The 23,314-nt window shown below is 42.8% G+C and overlaps 2 protein-coding genes, 1 long non-coding RNA gene and 1 other non-coding gene across 5 annotated transcripts in view; 2 read left to right on the top strand and 2 right to left on the bottom strand.

The window, feature by feature from the left end:
- The first annotated feature begins 583 nt into the window (after positions 1-583).
- The window catches only part of uhrf1 (ubiquitin-like with PHD and ring finger domains 1), a 39,961-nt gene continuing 17,230 nt past the window's right edge, over positions 584-23,314 (top strand). Inside the window, exon 1 of one of the 2 annotated variants that reach the window (XM_042056290.1) lies at positions 584-676. The gene's annotated coding sequence lies outside the window, so the exon portion shown is untranslated. Of the gene's footprint in view, positions 677-7,421; positions 7,465-23,314 lie in introns of those variants that run through there. The other variant, XM_042056291.1, reaches the window with a different exon arrangement.
- On the bottom strand, positions 5,845-11,525 carry LOC121677531. The gene is made up of 2 exons (XR_006021021.1): positions 11,484-11,525; positions 5,845-6,042 (listed from the first exon to the last, which is right to left on the bottom strand). It is a non-coding gene; the product is annotated as an uncharacterized LOC121677531 (long non-coding RNA).
- Positions 17,347-17,420, top strand: trnai-aau. Its single transcript has one exon. It is a non-coding gene; the product is annotated as a tRNA-Ile (tRNA).
- Positions 18,891-22,977, bottom strand: ticam1 (toll-like receptor adaptor molecule 1). The gene is made up of 3 exons (XM_042058172.1): positions 22,296-22,977; positions 20,904-21,899; positions 18,891-20,873 (listed from the first exon to the last, which is right to left on the bottom strand). Exons 2-3 carry the CDS (start codon positions 21,768-21,770, stop codon positions 19,494-19,496), a joined length of 2,247 nt encoding a protein of 748 aa, XP_041914106.1. The 5' UTR covers positions 21,771-21,899; positions 22,296-22,977; the 3' UTR covers positions 18,891-19,493.

Raw genomic sequence — 23,314 nt, forward strand, 5'->3', positions numbered from 1 at the left:
TTAATGATAATTAAACAAAAAAATAAGAGAATAACTGGAAAAGTACTCTTCCTCTGCAATGTTGCATTATATTAATATTATTATTAGTAGTATTATTGCAGTATTTTACTGTGCTAAAGGAGCAGCATTTCTTCCATCAAAAACAAATGATATAAAACATTAAGTTATATTTTACATTTACAGTTGCGCATTTCTTTAGAATAATTAGAAGAATAGGAAGAAGAATGATTATTTCCAATGCCTTCCACTCATTTTTTTCATATTTCATAATGTTCCTTGACGGGATTCGAACCCGTGCCTTTAAAGTAAATAATTAAAAATAAAATAGATAATGATATGCACAGGGCAGAACAAAGCATCAATCTGATTGGCTTGTTTTCCGTTACGGCCACTTCTTGGGAGCCGTGGATAATTCCGCTAAACGGCCCTAAACGCTTTCCCATTCATTTCCAATGGTAGTTCTAGCAGAGAGGGTTAAAGGATCTTTGGTTCTAGTGCTAAACCACTACGGATGCAATATACTTTTAGCCGCTACGCATTTCAGCGCTGTTGAGCTGCTTTTTAAAAATATTGGCGGCCGGGCCATCTTTGAAATTTTGTTGTAGGTCCTAGTCGGCGTTACCACTGTCTATGGGCGTTACCGATGACAGATATCGGACTGACTTTTTACTCTCAGGTAAGTTTGGTCTAATTACGTGCTATCCAATGAAGGAAACTCGATATATTTTTGGATAATTTGTCTGATATTCATGATTTTACGTGATAATATCTTGTTAGCGCCTTACTGACTAACTACTACTACTGACTGCAACCAATTGGCTAGGCTAGCACCGCTTGTTTACATTAAAATAGCTAGCCTTCTAGGTTCGATCTCTCTGAAATTCGTTTAAAATGCGATCAGACTATTGATTTTACATGTTGAGACCTTGGAGAATGTAGTACTGTGTGGACTCGAAATGTAAAGCTTAAATATGCTTTAGATACGTTAGAATATCAACCGCGATTAGCATGCTAAATGCATTGACAAGGAATGAGCTACCAATCGCCACTGTAATGACCTGACGATCCCTGGAAATACTTTAAAACGTGATCAGACACCCTAGCTCACTTCTTAAGACCATAGAGATTGTGTTACAAATAATAATAACTGCAAAGAAATAAAATAAAAAAATAAAAAATAATAATAATATTAAATACAGGAGGTTACTAACATGGACAAGGGCCATCACCTCCTATTGTCTGAGTTGAGTGCCTGAGTGGTGAGAGCAGTAAAAGAGTTTTAGTATATCTATTTAAGAGCCATGGGGGTGCAAAAGCGTAAGGTGGTAACGGCATATATTCTCCATACAGAGGTTGAGTGGGGTCCTTGCATATAGACATAGCTTTCTTTAACATCTATCTGCTTGTTAAAAATGGCAGTAAGGCTACTGAACTTCACACCCACTATCTTGCTGGCCACATTCACATTTTTTAAAAGTATAAGTAAGTATAAGTATATATACTCTTTTGATCCTGTGAGGGAAATTTGGTGTCTGCATTTATCCCAATCCGTGAATTAGTGAAACACACTCAGCACACAGTGAGGTGAAGCACACACTAATCCCGGCGCAGTGAGCTGCCTACATCAACAGCGGCGCTCGGGGAGCAGTGAGTAAGGCGCTCAGGGAGCAGTGACTCAGGGGTTAGGTACCTTGCTCAAGGGCACTTCAGCCGTTCCTACTGGTCGGGGCCACAGCTGCCCCCCAAAAAAGTGCATTTTTGTCTTTGGTAGTGAGGTTTTTGTACCAGTAGACGATAGAGAATGCCATGCTGGACAGCCTCGATACAAGCTCTGTAATCATGCTTAGATACAGCCACAAGTCCAGTACAAGGGGCAGTGGCCGGTTGCACAAAGCACCTTAAGTTTTTTCCCTTAAGTATGACCCTTAAGACTTAATTTCTCCTCAGGGATTTACTTAAGGGTGTTGCACAGAATACCTTAAAATGTTTCCTTAGTTAAGGAGAAACGTGAAGGGATTTACTGCACTGAAAGGGATTTTCCAGCATGAAAATTCTATAGTTTCCACGGAGATTGTTCAACAGCTGTAGCCTAGCTAACTGCCTTTGCCGCGATGCCGTTAGTTTACCCACCGAACACAGTGATTATATCTTATCATTCATCTTACCTTAATAATATTAGCGGAAATTATCCAGGTAGCAAGTAAAACATGTTATATACATGAACTGAACAATACTAGTTGGCAAGAAATGATCCTGACTGTCATCAGTGGACCAACGTTTTGCCTAGCTAACCGAACCGAAGCTCATAGGCTAACAAGACATCCATATGAATTGTTAACGTTAGCCTACGTAAACCAAACAATAACAATACGGCATGTTTCTGATAGGCCTATCTATTTGACAGAGGAAGCATATTTTTATATTGTTTTGAATGGTCAAAAGTAGTTAATAAACTTCATTTATCAGCATCAATTCTGTTAATAATATGGTTAAGGTAGAGTCAGATGTCCCTTAGGATTTTCCCCTTAGTCAGACTACTAAGGTCTTTTGTGCAACAGTTTAAGGGATTTCTTACAAGATAAGGACAAACCCTTAAATACTAAGGGAAAATTTTAAGGAACCCTTAAGGAGAAAACTTAAGGGTGTTTGTGCAACCGTTTTTATTTTAAGGGACCCTTAAATCAGATTTTAAGGGAAAAACTTAACTTAAGGTGCTTTGTGCAACCGGCCACAGATCTTTTGTAAATGGGTGACTTGTGAAGATGAATGAAGTCAGCAAACACATTACCACATCAGGATAGAGAGCAAAGGTGTGTGTGGTCTGTAGCGATGTTATAAGATACTGCCGAAAGGCAAGCTGTTGGGAGGTTGCAACATCCCTCTGCTCAACAACCTGAACCGCTTCTTTGCTCGCTTTGAAGCACAAAACAGCACCTGCCCACAGAAGACCCATCCCCCTCTACATGAGCAGCCCCTGTGCCTCTCTGCCGACAGCGTGAAGAGGACACTTGCTGCTATCAACACCCGTAAGGCAACAGGTCCAGACAACATTCCAGGTTGTGCGCTGAAGGACTGCGCAGGGGAGCTTAAGGATGTCTTCACAGACATCTTTAACACTTCCCTGAAGCAAGCCATCGTCCCATCATGTTTCAAAGCTGCCACCATCATACCTGTGCCGAAGAAAACTGCTCCATCCTGCTTCAATGACTACCGCCCTGTGGCACTGACACCCATCATCATGAAGTGCTTTGAGCGGCTTGTCATGTCACATATCAAATCCATTCTCCCCCCCACCCTGGACCCCTTCCAGTTTGCATACCGAGCCAAGCGGTCTACAGAGGATGCAATCTGCTCTGCCCTCCACCCAGCCCTCACCCACCTGGAAAAAAGAGACTCATATGTGAGATTGCTGTTTATAGACTTCAGTTCTGCATTCAACACCATAATACCACAACAACTCATCAGCAAACTTGACAAACTGGGACTCAGCACCTACCTCTGCAACTGGCTACTGGACTTCCTCTGTCAGAGGCCTCAAGTAGTACGTGTTGGCAACAATACCTCAAGCAGCATCACACTGAGCACAGGGGCCCCCCAAGGCTGCGTGCTCAGTCCGCTGCTCTTCACCCTGCTGACGCATGACTGCACTGCAACCTACAGCAACAATCACATAGTGAAATTTGCTGACGACACAACTCTGGTGGGTCTCATCACCAAGGGCGACGAGACCCAATACAGGTTGGAGGTCGACCATCTGACCACGTGGTGCAGGGACAACAACCTCCTGCTGAACGTCAGCAAGACCAAAGAGATTGTTGTTGACTTCCGGAGAGGTCACACCCAACACCTGCCACTGACCATCGACGGTGCTGTGGTGGAGAGAGCGAGCAGCACCAAATTCCTGGGGGTGCACATCAGCGAAGACCTCTCCTGGACCACCAACACTGCATCACTGGCGAAGAGAGCTCAGCGCCGCCTGTACTTCCTGCGGAAACTCAGGCGAGCAAGTGCTCCACCAGCCATCATGACCACATTCTACCGAGGCACCATTGAGAGCATCCTCTCCAGCTGTATCGCTGTGTGGGGCGGAAGCTGCACTGAATACAACAGGAAAGCCCTGCAGCGCATAGTGAACACAGCTGGAAGGATTATTGGTGCTTCACTCCCCTCCCTGAAGGACATTTACACCACCCACCTCACCCGCAAGGCGACCAAAATTGTGAGTGATGCAAGTCACCCCGCTCACAATCTGTTCGATCTACTGCCCTCTGGGAAGAGGTACAGAAGCCTGTGCTCCCGCACTACCAGACTCACCAACAGCTTCATACACCAAGCTGTAAGGATGCTGAACTCTCTCCCTCCTCTCCCCCCTCCACCCTCAGCTACAAAACATCCTGGACATTGGACCCACAATGGCCGCGTGCACTACTCCACTTGCACACTTGCACACTTGTACACTTTACAACTTGTTGTTGTTGTCCTGAAAACACAACACATCTGCTGCTCTTACATAACTTGCACCACTATGTCACTTTCTTTCTTACTTACACAACTACACAAGCCTTTTATTGGCCTGACTTTGCACTAGTATTTTATTGACTGTCTATGCACAATTTTCAACCAAATTTTGCTGCTCTTATTTTTTTCATTATTATATGTGCCCTCTTATTTACTTACTTTTTTGTTTACTTGAATGTTATGTTTGTCTGTGGACTTAAATTGGTAAAATATGTCTTGTCTTCACCGTGGGATAGTGAGAAACGTAATTTCGATCTCTTTGTATGTCTGGAACATGTGAAGAAATTGACAATAAAGCTGACTTTGACTTTGACTTTGACTTTGTTGGTTTTGCCAGACGCCACTGCCGAGCCTTCTGAAGGTGTTCTGGTCTCACTAAACAGAACAATGATGAAGTGATGAAGGTGCTTGCGTGAACCCCAGTAAAATGCTCACATGCAGGCCTAATGTTTATTTTGTGTAGCGAGATCAAGACGAGCCTACTTGGGATTTTGTGCAGCTACTTCTGTTCACGTAGCATTGATGGGACAGTCACATTTTTTCCTACATGGTATTATATGGAGAGAAAACATTTGCCTTTGAGTATTTTAATAGTTAGTTGTAAACACAGAACTCTTCTCATGTAACCCTTTTGTAAATGGACTGAAGTTCGCTCTAAATATCTACGTGTATCGATTATGCTAACCGTTAGCATCTCTATGGGATTTCTCATATACATTAGCCATAAGCTAACGCATTAGTTTCTATTCTGTAACTTGGAATGCTAGCCTACATGATTTCTCTTAAACAAAACATCGAAGGAAATAACTGAGATGTACTCTGTTGGTCTGCTTAGTTTTACAGTGAATCCTAAGTAAAGGTTTTTGAAAGGAGCTTCAGACTTTCTCTTGGGAAACTGTTAGGCCTAGTCATCTTCTCTAATGTAGCTGGCTAGACCATGTCATTGCCACACACACAAGTGGGGGCAAAATTGGAAATGTGTCAGAGTGAATGCATTGTTGATTTGGTTAAAAAGTCACAGGTTATTGGTTATTATTGTATTGATGCTATTCATAAATAACGAGCTGTAAAGTAACTCAGACTTTTAATTTTTTTTTAAAGGATATCGACTAATTATCGTTATCGTGAAAATCACAAAAAATATTGAGATATTATTTTTTGTCCATATCGCCCACCCCTACTTGTTGACAGCCATGTCAAATGAACAGGAAACTGGTTTGCCGACTTCAAGTAAGCTAGTGCACAGAGCCCACAGTATTAATTTGGTTTGGTTGTTGGTCAGACACTGATGAAATAGCACAAGGAATTTATCATCTTTACTGTGTATGAATTTAATGGATTTATTGTGTCGAGCAACATACAACTCCTAATATTATAATCACCAGGCAATAGACAATAGACTGTTGTAGAATGTTGTAGGTGTGATGGTACTCCTTTAAGGGTTAAGTCCAACTGCACGCTGCCAGTTCAGCAACACTGTCGTATTCATCAGCATTGTTAATTTTGATGTGTGACTGATTGTACCTGAAAAAAAGTGAGAAAAGTAATGTGGGAAAATGTTTTTGCCAATTCGTCCACATGGTTCTTCCTTCAATGGAAAGATGAATAAACTAAGCGTCACATGACAAATGTCAAACAGTTCACCAAGGCAAGACAATCAAACAACCAGGTCAAGTTATTCCTGTGTGTAGCACAAATGATTACATTTAGCCAGAGGTGGATAGTAACTAAGTACATACTTGATTATACTGTACTGTATGATTTTTGACTACTGTACTTGATTATTAATATTTTTGGAAACTTGTGACTTTTACTCCACTATAAATTGGAAAGACAAATACTGTACTTTTGACTCCACTACATTTGAAATATGAGCATGTACTCGTTACTTTTAACCACATTTAATTCTTTAAATGCAATAATGCAATAGACCATCTTGAAGGTCATTTTTTCAATAGTTCAATTTGAACTTGGCTGAATTGAGATTTGAGAAGTTGTCTGGTGTTAACCAGGCTATCCTCCATGATCATTGTGAAATTGGAATGAAGTTAGACAATCACCTGACATTCACCACATAGCTAGATAAATAATATAGCCTACTCATAATTGAGTTATCAGGCTTTGTATTCGGCAGTGAAAATGTTAGATTTGTGAGCAAAGAATGAATAATGATTTAAATTATATTATTGCATCCATTTGAACAGTTGCAAAGTTATGAAAATAGGTAAAATGTTTTTGTTGGATGTAAGGAACTAAAGGTCTCTTCAAGTCCTATGACCGACCAAAGGATGTATACCCTATTAATGGCCTAATAAACATTACATTACAATAGGCCTACATTAAAAAGGAAAAATACTTCTGAGCAAGTACTTCAGTAGGCCTTCTTCAACTTAAGTAAAAATTTGACTTAGCAACTTTCACTTGTATTGGAGTAGGCTAATATTTGACACAGTGTATCTATACTTTCACTTAAGTAAAGGAAACTTCGTCCACCTCTGCATTTGTCATGACACTTTTTTTGTCCGTTGCATTTTGTGCCATGTATTGCCGTGACACTTCTTCAAAACAAACAGTAGAGGGCGATCTTCAACGCAAATATCATAGGGCGAGCTGGGTACTAGGTAAACCACCGACCACCTAGTGAATCTAGAGAAGAACACCGGCTCTTTTGAGAAAAAAAGAAAAGTGTAATCTCCCCGTCGGGGAATCGAACCCCGGTCTCCCGCGCGGGAGCCGTGGATAGTTAAGCTTAACTTTCTTAACTTTTCCCATTCATTCTCTATGGTAGTTCTTAACACTACGGATGCAATATGCTTTTGTCCACTACGCATTTTGGCGCTGTTGCGCTGTTGAGCTGCTTTTTAAAAATATTGGCAGCCATCTTTGAATCATTTGTTGTGGTCGGCGTTACCGATGACAGATATCGGACTGACTTTTTACTCTCAGGTAAGTTTGGTCTAATTACGTGCTATCCAATGAATGAAACTCGGTATATTTTTGGATACTTTGTCTGATATTCATGATTTTACGTGATAATATCTTGTTAGCGCCGTACTGACACTAATTCTCTGCCACCAATTGGCTAGGCTAGCACCGCTTGTTTACATTCAAGTAGCTAGGTTCGATCTCTCTGAAATGCGTTTAAAATGCGATCAGACTATTGGTTTTACATGTTGAGACCTTGGAGAATGTACTGCTACTGTGTGGACTCGAAATGTAAAGTGCAAATATGCTTTAGATGCGTTAGAATATCAACCACGATTAGCATGCTAGCAGCTAAATGCATTGAAAACGAATGAGCTACCAATCGCCACTGTAAAGACCTGACGATCACTGGAAATACTTTAAAAACGTGATCAGACACCCTAGCTCACTTCTTAAGACCATAGAGATGGTGTTACAACAGTTTGGAGTTGGAATTTGAGGTGTAAATATGCTTTTGAAGTGTAAACATGTCAACCGGGAATTCCATGCTAAAAACAGTGATGAATGAATGGACTATTTTTGTTTACTACTTTTACGAGGGCTGGTGGTCTCTGTAAATGTATTTAAGCCCTCATCAGATAATCTGGCTAGCATGTTTAGACCCTCTAGATGTTTTTACTACATTGTGAAATCGAAATTCGAAGTCTAAGTATGCTTTAGATATGTAAACAGAACACCTGATTTTTTTATGTGTGTTAATGAGTACACCACTATCAAACTAATAGTGATAGGCTATTATTACAACTCCAGGGATCTGTGTGTGTCTTCAAAATGGATTCTGTATGGTGTGATTTAAATTGTTTGTCTTTTCCTCGTAGAAAGTTGCGTCTGTGTCCCCCTTTAGGTTTGAGCCCTCATCCTCCCAACTGACCCTGTGGCTCTCCGCTGCAGCAGAACTGGCCCTTGAGTACCGCCAGAAGGGGACCACTACCTAGAAGATCAAGAGGGTGGACAGGGTGTGCATGGAGGCAAGGGACACAGTGGCACTGAAAGGAAGCGACCCCAGAGCGTGATGTGCGCAGGCTGATGGGTCGGGCGCCGATACAGCTGTGTGAGCTAAATCAAAGGGCACTCTCCCAATGGTAGGTCAAATGTTTTAGCACAACGCTGTGGTCATATTCAGTTACCCGCTTTAAGGACTGTACATAAATGGTGACATTTAATTATTTGTACAGGTCCGTCAGAACACAGAGGGAGACAGAGAGGACTGTGGTGGCACCTTGACCAGGCACTGCAGACGGGCTCAGCGGGGGCGACCCAGAACCCAGCAGCATCGGCAACGTATCGTCCAGCAGCAGTGGACCCACAGCCCAGCAGCAGTGGCGGTGTATCGTCTGACAGCAGCGGCCGGTTCAGCAGTGGCGGTGTATCGTCTGACAGCAGCCGACCCAGGGCCCAGCAGCATCGGCAGTGTATCGTCCAACATTAGCTGACCCAGGGCCCAGCAGCATCAGCAGTGACAGCAGCGCACCCAGGATCCAGCAGCAATGGCGCTGGATCAGCAGCGGACCCAGGGCCACCAGCAGTGTCATTGTATCGCCCAGCAACAGCGGACCCAGGGCCAGCAGCAGTGTCTAACAGGCTTGTGCAAAATTCCAGAATGGAATTGAAACTGGCTCTTAAATTCCAATTTAATTCTTGAATTTTACTTGCATTTCAAATGAGGTAGCAAACAGGAAGCAGAATTGCAATTCGAATTGTGCACAACCCTGGTGTCTAAGTGTATCGTCCAGAAGCAGCCGACCCGCACACAGGCACACACACACACACACAGGCACACAGGCACATACACACACACACACATACACACACACACACTTTGCCTTCTTCAGCTGATGTTCATTTAGTCATAGTATGCTGTTCTCCAATGTTCTGTAATTTTTTGTATCACTTAATATAATCCTTAATATAGTATTACCATGTCATTGTTTTTTTTATAGTAGTATTGTTATTCTCCTTATTATAGTTTGACCAACATTCTAATCTGTTCCCTGTTAAATTTTAAATATTATGTTGTTTATGTATGTGTGTGTCGCTTTGGACAAAGGCGTCTGCAAAATCCCATAATCATATCCATAACTTAAACCTTTAATTTACCAACTTGTATTACTTTTTAGAGATGATTTTATCACACACACACACACACACACGCTGTCACGTATACAGGCGCACGCACACCTTCACACGCACACACACACACAGGATTAGACACACACATGCACACACACTGCCTCTCACACACACACACACACACACACACTTTGCCTTCTTCAGCTCGTGTTCATTTAGTCATAGTATGCTGTTCTCCAATGTTCTGTAATTTTTTGTATCACTTAATATAATCCTTAATATAGTCTTACCATGTCATTGTTTTTTTATATTATTGATGGAATGGACATTATTGTTTATTTTCGCTTTTCCCCTCATTTTCATTACTTATTTTATTAGGCTATTGATTGAATTGTCATTGTTGTTTAGTATTGTTATTCTCCTTATTATAGTTTGACCAACATTCTAATCTGTTCCCTGTTAAATTTTAAACATTATGGTGTTTATGTATGTATGTGTCGCTTTGGACAAAGGCTTGCAAAATCCCATAACCATATCCATAACTTAAACCTTTAATTTACCAACTTTTATTATTTTTTAGAGATGATTTTATCACACACACACACACACACACGCTGTCACGCACACAGACGCACGCACACCTTCACACGCACACACACACACAGGATTAGACACACACATGCACACACACTGCCTCTCACGCACACACACACAGAATGCTGTTTTTTTTTTTATCAATGTTGTTCATAACTGTTTACTATCTGTAATTTATAACTTGTTCACAAATAAAATGGAACCTTGCTTCTGAAATACTACACATTGCCTTTCTTTTTTCTCCTGGAAGATATTAATGATAATTAAACAAAAAATAAGAGAATAACTGGAAAAGTACTCTCCTCTGCAATGTTGCATTATATTATCATTATTATTATTATTGTTATTATTATTGCAGTATTTTACTGTGCTGAAGGAGCAGCATTTCTTCCATCAAAAACAAATTATATAAAATATTAAGTTATATTTTACATTTACAGTTGCAAATTTCTTTAAAGAATGATTATTTTCAATGCTTTCTACTCATTTTTTTCATACTTCATAATGTTCCTGACGGGATTTGAACCTGTGCCTTTCAAGTAAATAATTAAATAATAAAATAGATAATGATATGCACAGGGCAGAACAAAGCTTCAATCTGATTGGCTGTTTCTCCGTTACACCTATACGCGGCTGGCCCCCGCGTGACAGGCGGGGATACTCACCACTATACTAACGAGGAGTGAGTATACGTAATAAACACGTGACTTTAAAAAATACAAATATGGGCATGGCTTTACATGAAAATCGATCAGAGGCTAGAGCTACTCTGTGGAGTCAGAGTCAACCAGAGCCCGTTTACGGACATTCTCTGGGTCAACCAAAATCGCCCCAGTAACGTTAGCATACAAATTCAGTTCTCACTCTTGTTTCTGTATTTGAAAAGGCATGTTTGAAACGTAATCCGCGTTCTACGCAACATTAATGTTAAATCTGAGGTTAAGCGACGTCTGTCAGCCAGTTCATATTATGTTAGCAAGCAAACTTTCCCGCAACTGCCCACAAAGTAGCGAAGTGCTGATTTCAAAACGTTACTGATAAATATTGACTTTACAAACGAACGATAATCCCATCATTGTAACCCAAATAATATTATGTCTGCGTTTATTTGCAACGCTTATGTCAGTGAACTAGCATGTTGCTACCTATCCGGAACTCCCCCTATTACCGTCGGTCCCGTATTTCCGCCGTCTTATGTGTTTGTGTCATTTAATATCCATTTCTATACAAACCAAGACGGCGGATTCCTAAAGAAACGCAAGGACCCACACCATAGGTGTATCTAAATTAGCTTTGTACCAAAAATGACATTTTACCGTGACTCGAAGATCTGTACTGAACAGTGTTGTAAGGCTGCGTACACATCCGCTTGGAGCTCCAGTGGAATTTTTATTTCATGACGAGAATTCTTGGTCTAACCGTTCATGTGCCATTAAAACGGCGTAAATAGGCGACCCATCAACCGCTGTCTCGCTATCCGGCAAAAGATTCTTTGGGCGCCGCCATTGGCCGAATACCGGCGCCCATTGACTTACATTGAACACATGTAAGCAAAACCTCAATTATGTGCTCAAACTAACGCCGCTGACTTATGACAACAACCATTCCACTTTGATACGAAACTACATTTTTGTACAACATTTATCCAGCAAAAATTACAGAATTTGGATCAAGTAATGTGGAGAAATTTCGATATTAAGAAAATTGCCGCTGCGTGACGCCGAGTTAATGGCATTTCCCCTTGTCCATGAGTCACGTATAACAGGTCACGTCGGTGGCCGTTATCCCTCACATGTCAGAGTAATGACATTCAAAAACGTACCTTTATATTACATTACAATTTATAAAGGAACGACATGTCAAAAGAATTAAGCAATATGTTAGTTGGATGACACGAATATTAGTAAGGAAAAACAAGATTTTTACCGTAATGTCCAGTGAAATTACATATGTTGTGGCGCTATTGCGCGGCACGGCCAGCAGATGACATCATTGCACTACAGCAACCAGGAACCAGCAATAAACAGACACTCGAGATTTTAGGGCCGCTGTCAGCCACAACGCACCATCTGAAAATCTGAATTGTGAAGTAGACCTACTCCATAGTCACGTGTGCCTGTTCATTCATTCCATGTCAATAGAACAAACCAAACTAGAAAATGTAATTCCAGGGAATTACGAGTGCATGAAAATGCAAAAATGGCTGCTGAAGGAAATATTGTTGAATATTGTCTAAAATATAATCTAAGTAAAAAGATGGAGGTCAGATAGAGAAAAAAGCTGGCGGGGAGTCATAATTGATGACAGCTTACAGTTGGAATGGCCGAACAGTTAAATAGTTTAAATAGTGAAATTATTTTATAGCAAATTATTGTATTGAGGACTTATTTTGAAGTTGAATTTGTGGGCAGAGGAAACAGTTGGCGGGAGTCATAGTTGATGACAACTGACAGTTTGAAAGGCTGAACAGTTAAATAGTTGGATAGTTAAAATGGTTAAATTATTTAAAATGGAATTATTGTAGTGAGGAGTTTTACTTTGAAACAGTTGTGGGGAGAGGAAACAGTTGACGGGAGTCAAAGTTGATGACAACTGACTGTTGCTAGAGTAGTTATGGTGGTTGCTATGCTGGTTGCTAAGTTAATGTTGGTTGCTAGGTTTTAACTGTGAATGTGGTTGCTAGGCTGTTGCTAGGGTACTTGAAGTCGTTTCTAGGTTGTTGCTAGGGTGTCCACGGTAGCTACTATCAGAAATAAAGGAGTTACTACAGTGGTTTGCTAGTATAATCATGTTGGTTGCTATGGAAACTGACATAGATGCTTAATTTCAATGGTTGCTAAATTGGTTGCTAGGTAGGTGGTGGTTTAATATAGTAGGCTAGAGGCATAGTTGATGATAACTGACAGTTGGAATAGTTGAAAAGTTAAATAGTTGGATAGTTTAAATGGTCAAATTATTTAATAGGGAATTATTGTAGTGGAGACTTTTATTTTGAACAGTTGTGGGCAGAGGAAACAGTTAAACAGGATCTGTAGTCTTAACCCTTAAAGGTGTAGGTTTTTGAACATTCTAAGTTCCGCAACAATTGAAGGTTCTAAAATTCTATGTTGAATTCAATGAACCCAGATATTCTTTAGAACGTTCATTTCTCAACATTCCCGTCACACCGGTGTGACGGTACTCCTTTAAGGGTTAATAGAGCTAGATTGTATGCTTAAAGGTCCAGTATGTAGGAAATAATGGAAAATAAACAATAACCATTCCAGAAATGATCACCATATGTTGTCAGAGAGTGAGGAAACACGATGAATTGAAGTAATGACTTATTTGACAACATTACTCTAATCCGTGAAACCCCGTAAAACCCATGAAAAAAAATCAGTTACGGGGCGGAATCTCTTGGAATTTTCGTTTATGTTTTGAACGATTAATTCTAGAATAGCGTATTAATAATGGGCTAGCGCGTCCTCCTATTTGGGTTGCCAAATTAGCAAAGGCCAACTGTCAACAGCTGTCAGTTGTAGTCATGAACGCCTACAAGAGGCAGGCAAATTTCCAAAATTAAAACAAGAAACAAATTAAGTGGACATCGGGAGCTTCCTGAGATGGTGACGTCTTCGTCAAACGAAGAATATCAAGTCTGACGCAGAGCTGGCCATAGTTCTCCACAACAGGTAGCCTATGCTAAACTTCATCTGCATCGCTAACTTCAGCTACATATGTTACGTTGGTTAGAGAGGTATTTTTTGTTTTCACTGTTTCCGTAATGTGTAGCTGGGTCATGGTTGGAGAAACGTTAAAGCAGCTGCAGGTCAACTAACGTTAGCTAAGTCTTCATTACATCTGGCAACCCAGAAGAGGCTCGCGTCTGGTAGGCTTGAGAACGTTCACCAGTGTTTTGATTTTGGCCAACAGAACGTTCGGTAACAATCCTACAAATCGCACCTTTAAAGCCTGAGACAGACAGTTGCTGGAGGTGATCGGAACACTTGGCATAGGATTCTAAGTGCCCTACTGTGATGTCATAATCGCTAATGTTCAGTCTATGGGGAATTTTTTGTAGTTTTTAATTAATAGTTTAAAAAGTATAAAAGTTACAAAGTTGAAAAATACATAGCTGAAGTCACCTAAGTAAGACCTACGCAACGCAGTTTGAATGAAGTTTCTATGTTAAACGGTTGAAGCCGCATTAAACGCAAAAAAAGCGTCAGCGGAATAATAATACCATATAATAAGAATAAATCGGAAAAATGAAATCTTTCATGACCAGATTTACCCCATCCAGCAGGTCTCAGATCAGCTCTTTGCCTCTGATGAAAATTTAGGCAAATTGGCAACGTTTTGTAAAAGCACTCAGTATTACAATGTAACAACTATAGCCTATGTAGGTACCCACAAATACATAATGCAAGTACAATGATAGTACAGTACCTGATAGTACATGTTGTTACACAGGTTGTACCACTGTACCTAATTAGGTAGGTACACTGTAACAGCGACACATTAAAATAAAGTGTTGCCGATGAATTTCCCCAGTAGTGGACAATAAAAACTTGTTGAACAGGTGTGCTGAGCTTTGTTTTTGGCTCTTCAAAGTGTTGTAAGTAAGGTGGTGTAAGCAGCCTATAGGCAGGTGGTGAGACAGGTCAAGAAATATGGTGCAGTGAAACACTATACAGTTGATTTTCAGAAGGTGGTTTAGAGTAGTATAAATGAAATATAAATATGTGCACTGTATTACCTTATAAGAGCAGAATAAATATGGCTATGAATAACAATGTCAGTTGATATTATTTTAAATGTTGGTGACACTACATTAATAAGGAGAATACCAATAATAAACAATAATGTGAATGCAAAATCAATGGGCAATAAATGCAAATCAACAAATACTATAACATACAAACAATGACTCAGAACAGCCTAAGTGCATGGTGAACAAATATGTCTTTACACCCCTGTTGACAGGTGCATGCAAAAACACAGAAAGCAGACAAGGATTTTGTTTTTATAACACATGTAATAAGCAATGAACATTTGAAGATGTATTGTTTTGTTCTTCTAACATCAATAGTAGTTGTTCAGAGGTTGTAACATAATGATAAATACATGCTGCCTGTCACATTATGAATATATACCCTGTCTTGTCTTGCACATCAGAAGCAGCAGCACTATGCTATTACATCGTTCACCATAGGGACTAGTATGAGGGAGACTGAGTTGCCAATCTCTCTTAACAGGTCCTGCATCATATCTACAAATATCTGTTCTGCTCTGCACAAACATAAGCAGGGTATGATTTAGCGTGGCAGAGTGCTGATTGACAATAACATGGTTCCCTGCAGTGTTTGGTGGATTCCTATTGATGTTTGTGCATTCTGTTTGACTGTACATTTTATGTGTGGCATCTCATTCCTCAGTTGTCTAACATGTTTTCTGACGGCCACTGATTGCATTAGCAGTCCGTCCCAATTTCCCAATTGTGGATACACCCATTAACAGTCCTTGCGACCAATGACATCTGGATCAACTACAAACTTTTGATTGATTTTCAACAATGAACAATTAGTTCAGTGTAATATGTTCAGCTCTCTCCCCCATCTTAATAAGTCAACATTATATGATATGACCCTATTTTTACATTATAGCCTACATATGTTATAGCCTAACCCTTATCTATAGGTGACTGATGAGATTCATGTTAGCATATATTCATTGGCGCCACAATTAATATAGGAGCTATTTCACTGTCGCAGACCCAGACGTGCTTGGTAGCCTAGTAGTCATAGGCCAACATGAGACTTAAGCCCCCGTGTCGTCATGACTTAGGTTAGCCTATGTTCTTACTGTTGTTATTATCTGTAAGACATATTGTCTGTGGAACACAATTGTAGGCTAGGCCTATATTTGATTTTCAGTAAGCTTATACATCAATGATAAAGCTTCTTTACTTTTTTGGTGTAATTATTTACATTTTTTTTTTTTTTATCTATGTAGGCTATTTTTTTAATGTTACATTATTATTTTGTTAATACATGGAATAAATCACCACAAACACACGCGACTGTAGCCTATTGGCTTCTTCTGTAGCCTACCCGGCTTGCGCAGCGTGGCTAACAACGCCCATAAAACAAGTGTAACCGTCGGCTCCTCGAGGCTTATTACTTAAACGAAGTTACAGCAGCTATTAGGCCCGAGGTGCAGTGAAATGGCGTCATCTGGTGGTCATACAATTCACTCGCTATTAGACCCGAAGTGCAGGAGAAGTGGATTTTCAACCACGCCATCCTTCAGGTCGCAGCGAAACGTATGTGTACTTTATGTGCTGTGTCATGCTGCCATCTAGTGGTTGTGGAATATTTAACACCCATTATAGTTCTGGGAATAGATGTGCCCTCGAATAAATGTAATTTGTTACAAATTATTTGGGTAATCCATCTGATAAATTTTGTTTTTCTTTTTATACTTCGTACCTTTATAAATTAAAGTGTATCATGAAGGTACCTTTTTCAATGTCATTACTCTGACATTCGACATTAGTCGACCATAAATTTGGGCAATGGGCACATTGTTAGGGGTTGACACTTTGCATAAGATTTCTCCACATTACTTGATCCAAATTCTGTGATTTTTGTTGTATAAATGTTGTACAATTATGTAGTTTCGTATCAAAGTGGAATGGTTGTTTTCATAAGTCAGCGGCATTAGTTTGAGCACATAATTGACGTTTTGTTTACATGTGTTCAATGTAAGTCAATGGGAGCCGGAAATCCATAAATAGCGGCGTCCAAAGAATCTTTTGCCGGATAGCGAGACAGCGGTGACCCATCAGGCCATTACTATAACTCCGCGCGTGGTAAACAAAATCGGATATTTTAGGCAGTAAATGCTCCCGTTAAGAACCGAACCAGATTTTGTTCAAATCTACACACCTGCTATGGCTACTCAAAAATTTAAGGTTCGAACAAAAGTGGTGATAATTGGGGGTGTTACGAGATACCAACACACAGGGCGAGTCGACCAATCACAGTCCTTCGGTCTACGTCGCCTCGACTTTTTTGAAGGTGCGCGTCGAGCGACGGCGGGCGGTTACAAGACTTATAACAAATTCTGTAGGTAAATAAGTGTTATGTTTTGTTTTGAATTTTGAATAGAGATTGCTTTCCCGCGGAATAACATGGCCGGTTAGCTCAGTTGGTTAGAGCGTGGTGCTAATAACGCCAAGGTCGCGGGTTCGATCCCCGTACGGGCCAGTACGTTTTTTCTGTTGTAGGGCAGTGAATTAGATTGAGGACATCCCTGGCGTTTGTGTGCCTTTAAAACGTGCAACAAGAGTTGGCTGTATTCCAATGTCCCCATGTTAGATCTGCTATCTCCTGCTACGTGCATCTTATTGGAAGTCATTCAACCCTGCCTGTCCATGGTATTTCATTAATCCAATGTTTTTGTTTGTTAATTTGTGTGCTGCTATAGGACCCCGATTTAAATGCAGGACAAAGTGCAAAGCCAGTCTATGAGCGAAGTTCTTGTGCATGAGCAATATCTGGCGTGAGACAACTGATCCACCACTGTTTGTGCTTAGGATCTTAGATTTTGCATAGTTATTAAGATGCTGAGAGATGAGTTTGTGTCGTTTCCTAAAGGGGAAAGAGGTTTTTTTCAGGTCTTAGCAGTAGAGCTATAGCCTACTTTGGTTGAAAATAAATCTCTTTATTACCTTTTGCTGGATTAATGGCATGTTTCTGGGTCCTAGTTCTTTTCTCTTGAATGTGCTCTCTAAGCAATGTTACGCGGTTTCTAAGCTAAAACATTTTTTGTCACATAGGCCTACAGCAAACCTCACCTCACCATCCACTAGCTGCCTGTGCCCTGAATACACTGTGAAAAATCGCTGTCTCTGTGGACAGCCTGGACCATAAAAACATAACAAACTGTTCCAGCCGATCACCGACAAGATGTGCGTTTAGGAGAGTTTCAACTGCACGAGAGAGGAGGAGGGAGTAGCGGGCTAGCTTTGTTTTGTTTGAACGTCAACAGAAGTGACTTTACCCAACATCGCTTAGAGTACCTTTAATTCCCTGTGTTGCAACTCTCGCCGGTAACTTTGTTAACTGCTCCAGCTGACTATTAAAAATTCCCAACTGTAACAAATTAGTCCTCTGAACTTCTCAAAGAGACTATTCAAACTTCATGCATGACTACAGCCATTTTATTTAAATGACTCAGTTTATTTAAGTTGTGGACTAGGCCATATGAAATGGCGACATGTCTGGCTGCTATTGATGTTGTCCTCTGTTGATTTATGAAAGACTTTGCAACCAGACGCGACACAAATGACAATGCACCTGTGCAGGAGCTGCCAATGCACCTGTGCAGGAGCTGCCTGCGCGAGACTGAAATCCATTGTGTGACCGAGTGATCTACGTCATTTTGACATCACACTGGCGCGCGCTACTGTAGGTCAGGAACGGCGACTGTAAATTCCCCTTTAACCCTCACCAGTGAGCAATATTGAAGGCTTGATATGGCAGCTAGGGCATGCTGTTAAGGAAATGTCTATTTATCTATCAAGCGTGTCAGCGATACTACAGCTGAATGTTTGTAATGACAATGAGGAACCAACAGTACAATAAAGGTAGTCGGGGTCATTTCCTCATGTGTAGCCATATTTGGAGGAGGAACAAAGAAATGCTTCATTCATAAAATTCAAAAAGACACAATGACACTGGTATGATGTCATTTTAAGAGAACATAGAATTACTAGTCAGTTACAAAATTGAGAGAAATAATCATTTTGAGAACAAATTTGAGTTTGAACTCATCTTGTAGCATTTCAGTTGTACTGAAGTACTGTTGTACTTGCATGCCTGCAGCATTACTGCCGTAAGAGCACAGTGTCCTGAGAAGAGCTCTGAGCCTGTGTCTGCAGTCAGTCCTCATCCAGATCCCCCTAAATCACACAGCAGTCAGTCCTCATCCAGATCCCCCTAAATCACACAGCAGTCAGTCCTCATCCAGATCCCCCTAAATCACACAGCAGTCAGTCCTCATCCAGATCCCCCTAAATCACACAGCAGTCAGTCCTCATCCAGATCCCCCTAAATCACACAGCAGTCAGACCTCATCCAGATCACCCTGAATCACACAGCAGTCAGCCTTCATCCAGATCACAATACAGTCAGACCTCATCTAGATCCTCCTGAATCACATTGCAGGCAGTCCTCATCTAGATCACCCTGAATCACATTGCAGGCAGTCCTCATCTAGATCACCCTGAATCACAGTGCAGTCAGTCCTCATCTAGATCCTCCTGAATCACAGTGCAGTCAGTCCTCATCCAGATCCTCCTGTAGTAAGTCCTCATTTAGATCCTCCTGAATCACACTCGGGTCTCCTATAGTCATAGTAGAGTCATTCCCAATCATGATGCATGATGCATTCTGGATCGTAATGTTTGCTGGAGACTGTGGTGAGGGGGGCCAAGGGGTATATGGGTTCATCTGTGGGGACCAAGAGGAGTAGTTAGGTGGCATCTGTGGGGGCCAAGAGGGGTAGTTAGGTGGCATCTGTGGGGGCCAAGAGGGGTAGTTAGGTGGTGGGGCAGGAGAGGGCCCTGCCATGCCTGGAGCAGGAGCAAAATTAGGTGGGAGATGGGTTGGACTCTGACTCCTCAGCTTGTGGTAGTTGGCCCAGTTCTCCTGGGCCAGTCGGATGTATTCCTGCTGCTGCCATATACTCTCCTGCTGCCTGCGGTTCTCCTCCAGGAGTCGCCGCCGCTGCTCCTGCAGACGCAACACCTCCTGCTCCTGCTCCCAGACGCGCCTCTGCCGTTTCACCTTCTCCGGGCTGATGGCCTTCCTGGCGAGGTGGCTGAAGTTCCGGTTGCTCTCGCGGAGCATGACTAGGGTCCTCAGGACCAGGGGTACCTCGTTGTTGGGCATAGGGTTCCTCTGGGGCTGCAGCGGGATGACCGTGTTGTACTTGTGGAAGTTATGTATAGCATTCATTAGGGCGGAGTTGGTGACTACCTCCTGCATGCGCGAGGTGAAGTTGCGTGTGAGGAGCAAGATGGTGAAGGCCGAGTTGTTGATGGCGTCGTCTATGCAGCTGAGCGCGTGTCGGCCCGGGATGTGGAAGTCCTGGGAGAACGTGGCCCCGGTCCCCTCTGTGGCACTCTCCAGCTTACTGCGCAGCTCCTCGGCCGCCGCCTCGTCCTCTGGGGCGTGCAGGATAACGAACGCGTAGAACACCACCCCCTCGTCCTCGTCCTCCCCCTGCCGCCGTGACGTCGCCTCGGGCGCGCTGACGGAGCGGGAGAATTCGGGGAGGACGGGCTCAGGTGGACGCTGCGTCTCCACACATGTGCTGATGGACGTGACGAGCTGATGCATCCCGCCCCTACCTGAGCACTGGGTGGGGGGGTGGCTGGGCATGTCCAGCATGGCAGGACCAGGGGCAGGACCAGGACCAGGGGCAGCAGCAGCAGGTGCAGGACCAGGGGCAGCAGCAGCGTTGCCGTTATCCGCACCCGTGCGACATGCAGACCCTGGGCCTGAACAGCCCTCTGCCTCCCGCCCCACCAGAGCAGTACCTGCAGAGGAGGCACCAGTGTGTGGGTTGGGTGTGTGTGTAGAGGCACCTGTGAGTGAGTTGGGTGTGTGTGTAGAGGCACCAGTGTGTGGGTTGGGTGTGTGTGTAGAGGCACCTGTGTGTGGGTTGGGTGTGTGTGTAGAGGCACCCGTGAGTGAGTTGGGTGTGTGTGTAGAGGTATCCTGCGTAGCCTGTGTGTGTATAGAGGTATCCTGCGTAGCCTGTGTGTGTGTGTTCTGCTGCGCGGCCTGTGTTTGTGTGGAGATCTGCAGTGAGTGTGTGTGGCTGGCGCCGCCCAAAGGCTGTGTTGGGGTGGCGCTGATCTCCAGGTGGCTGGGCAGAGAGCTCGAGCTGAAGGTGGAGGAGGTGAGGGACGTGGGATGGCTACGGCTGCCCTCCGCCTGGCTGGTGACCGTGGCGAGGGGCTGGGGGCTGTTCGAGCTAATCCGCAGGGCCTTCAAGCTCATCTCCACGCCACAGGCACCTCGGACTTCCTCTATGAGGTCGTTCAGGTAGGAAGTGCCTGTGTGGCGCAGCTCTTCCCCGTCGTTGCTGTTGCTGTCGTTGCTGCTGTTCCTGCACTCCAGCAGGGCAGCCTGGTAGGCCTGATCGCGCAGCGAGGCCTCGCACAGCCGCTCCTGAACCAGCACGCGGTAGATCCGCGCCAGCTCGCGAAGCGTGTCCACACGGGGCTCTGGTGGCTCGAACGTGTCCACCCTGAGGTCCTCCAGCTGCCCCTGGCTGGCGCTCACCTGGCCGGCCAGGTAAGCGGCGATGCGATGGCCGCCAAGGGCGTGTAGCCGCTGCAGAGCGTCGGCCTCCCTCCGCAGGGCGATGAGGGCCATGGCCTGGACCAATTGCTCCGCAGAGCCATTCTCGCCACCCATCTGCAGTGTGATACTCAGCAGTCGCTCTTCAGGGGTGTGGCAGATCACCTCAAAGGCCCCCTGCAGGTCTGGCCCTGTCACTGCGGCCCTCTCCCTCTGGCTGTTCCCTCCACCCTGCTCTGCCATGCCTCTGTAGTGGGGTTCCTCTAGTACATGCGTGTATGTGATCAGTCATTATTGTTTGGCCCAGTGACATTAGAGAGAGTAGAGATGCATCATTTGTACAGTGCTGATCAGTAAGTCCTTGATGCCGAACTGTAAGACAGAGACGGAGTAGTATTATACAAGGCCATTCACATGGGTTTACCACTGGCTTGAGATTGACTGTATTCAGGCACATCAGCATTGTAGTGTGGAGAAATTATAAACAACACACAAGATAGTAACATATTGAAGCCTAATGCAAAGAATATTAAGTGAGCGAGACATGCGTCTATTTAAACATGATACATTAGTGAGATAGACAGGGCTACACGAGCTCAGAAACAGGTATACCGGGCTACCGGGAGAGTTGCTACTTTGAGACCAAAGACAGTCTACCCAATTTAGCGTGTTACTTCTTGTCCGAAGATATCCTATCAGAAGCATGGGAGCAATAGCGTGAACGTTCACGTATTGACATCTATTTTATACAGTGTATGGTTGACATACCTTAGGTTTTCGAAGAAGTGACGGCGAACGTGTTTTGAATATCCAGGAAGTGTTCAGAGAGCACTTTGGTTAGGTAACCCGGAAACCGATACCAAATAAAGGAAGACGGAAGATCGTTTTAATCTGACTTTTATCAGAGAATGTCTGCTTTTTATAGTTTTGTAGCATTATCGTACGACCACGTTACTGTGCTTGTATCGACTCTAAGAAGGCTTTATATAGGAAGGAGCAAGGGCAGGGAATGAATACGTTTCAAACTTAGGTCCAGCATTTCAATGCATTAGTGGGGCCAGTAGAGGGAAGCATGACTCTCCCATGGACGACCCGATGGATGTTTTTTTTTGTCACATTGTAGGCCTACTTAAAGACAAATATAAAACCCTATAGCGAGGTCAAACACTAATCAAACATTTTCGACTTTATCGTCTACTCGGACCGATCGGTATCAGCACTGTGCATTACATGGAGATGAAGACGTAGTTGTGTTACAGCAGAGTTGTGCTTACTAAGAACAGGCCATAGACTGTATCAGTCTATGGAACAGGCCAACACGGAAACAGAAAGACGCCTCTGTCTAACCCGGATTTAGCTTTTCAAATTGTCAATGAATTTACAAATTACGTCGTCTGGGTAAACATATTGATCAACACGTTTGATTGGAATTGCTTACAACACAAAGCGTTGCATGAAATAAAAGTTGTAAGATCAAGATTACCTGTGTGAGGGATCGAGAAGTAGACGCAGGATTGAGGTCTTAACAAAAATATGGGTTTATTTCCCAAAAATCAACAATGTATAAATTAAATCATGGGGCCTAAATAAGGCTATAGCTTAACAGAACTGTAAAACGCCCAGGCAGAACACCCCCCCAACATTATTATTACATTATTATTTAACTCTTACACAGAGACAAAACCTGATCAAGAGTGAACAGCTTGGTTTTGACTGGAATCAGTAAAATTAGGCTACTGTGTACGTTAATTTAATACGTTATAGAGCATAAGGGCACTGAAGATTAT

Source organism: Alosa sapidissima, chromosome 12 (genome assembly GCF_018492685.1).
Source record: "Alosa sapidissima isolate fAloSap1 chromosome 12, fAloSap1.pri, whole genome shotgun sequence".
NCBI lineage: Eukaryota > Metazoa > Chordata > Actinopteri > Clupeiformes > Clupeidae > Alosa > Alosa sapidissima.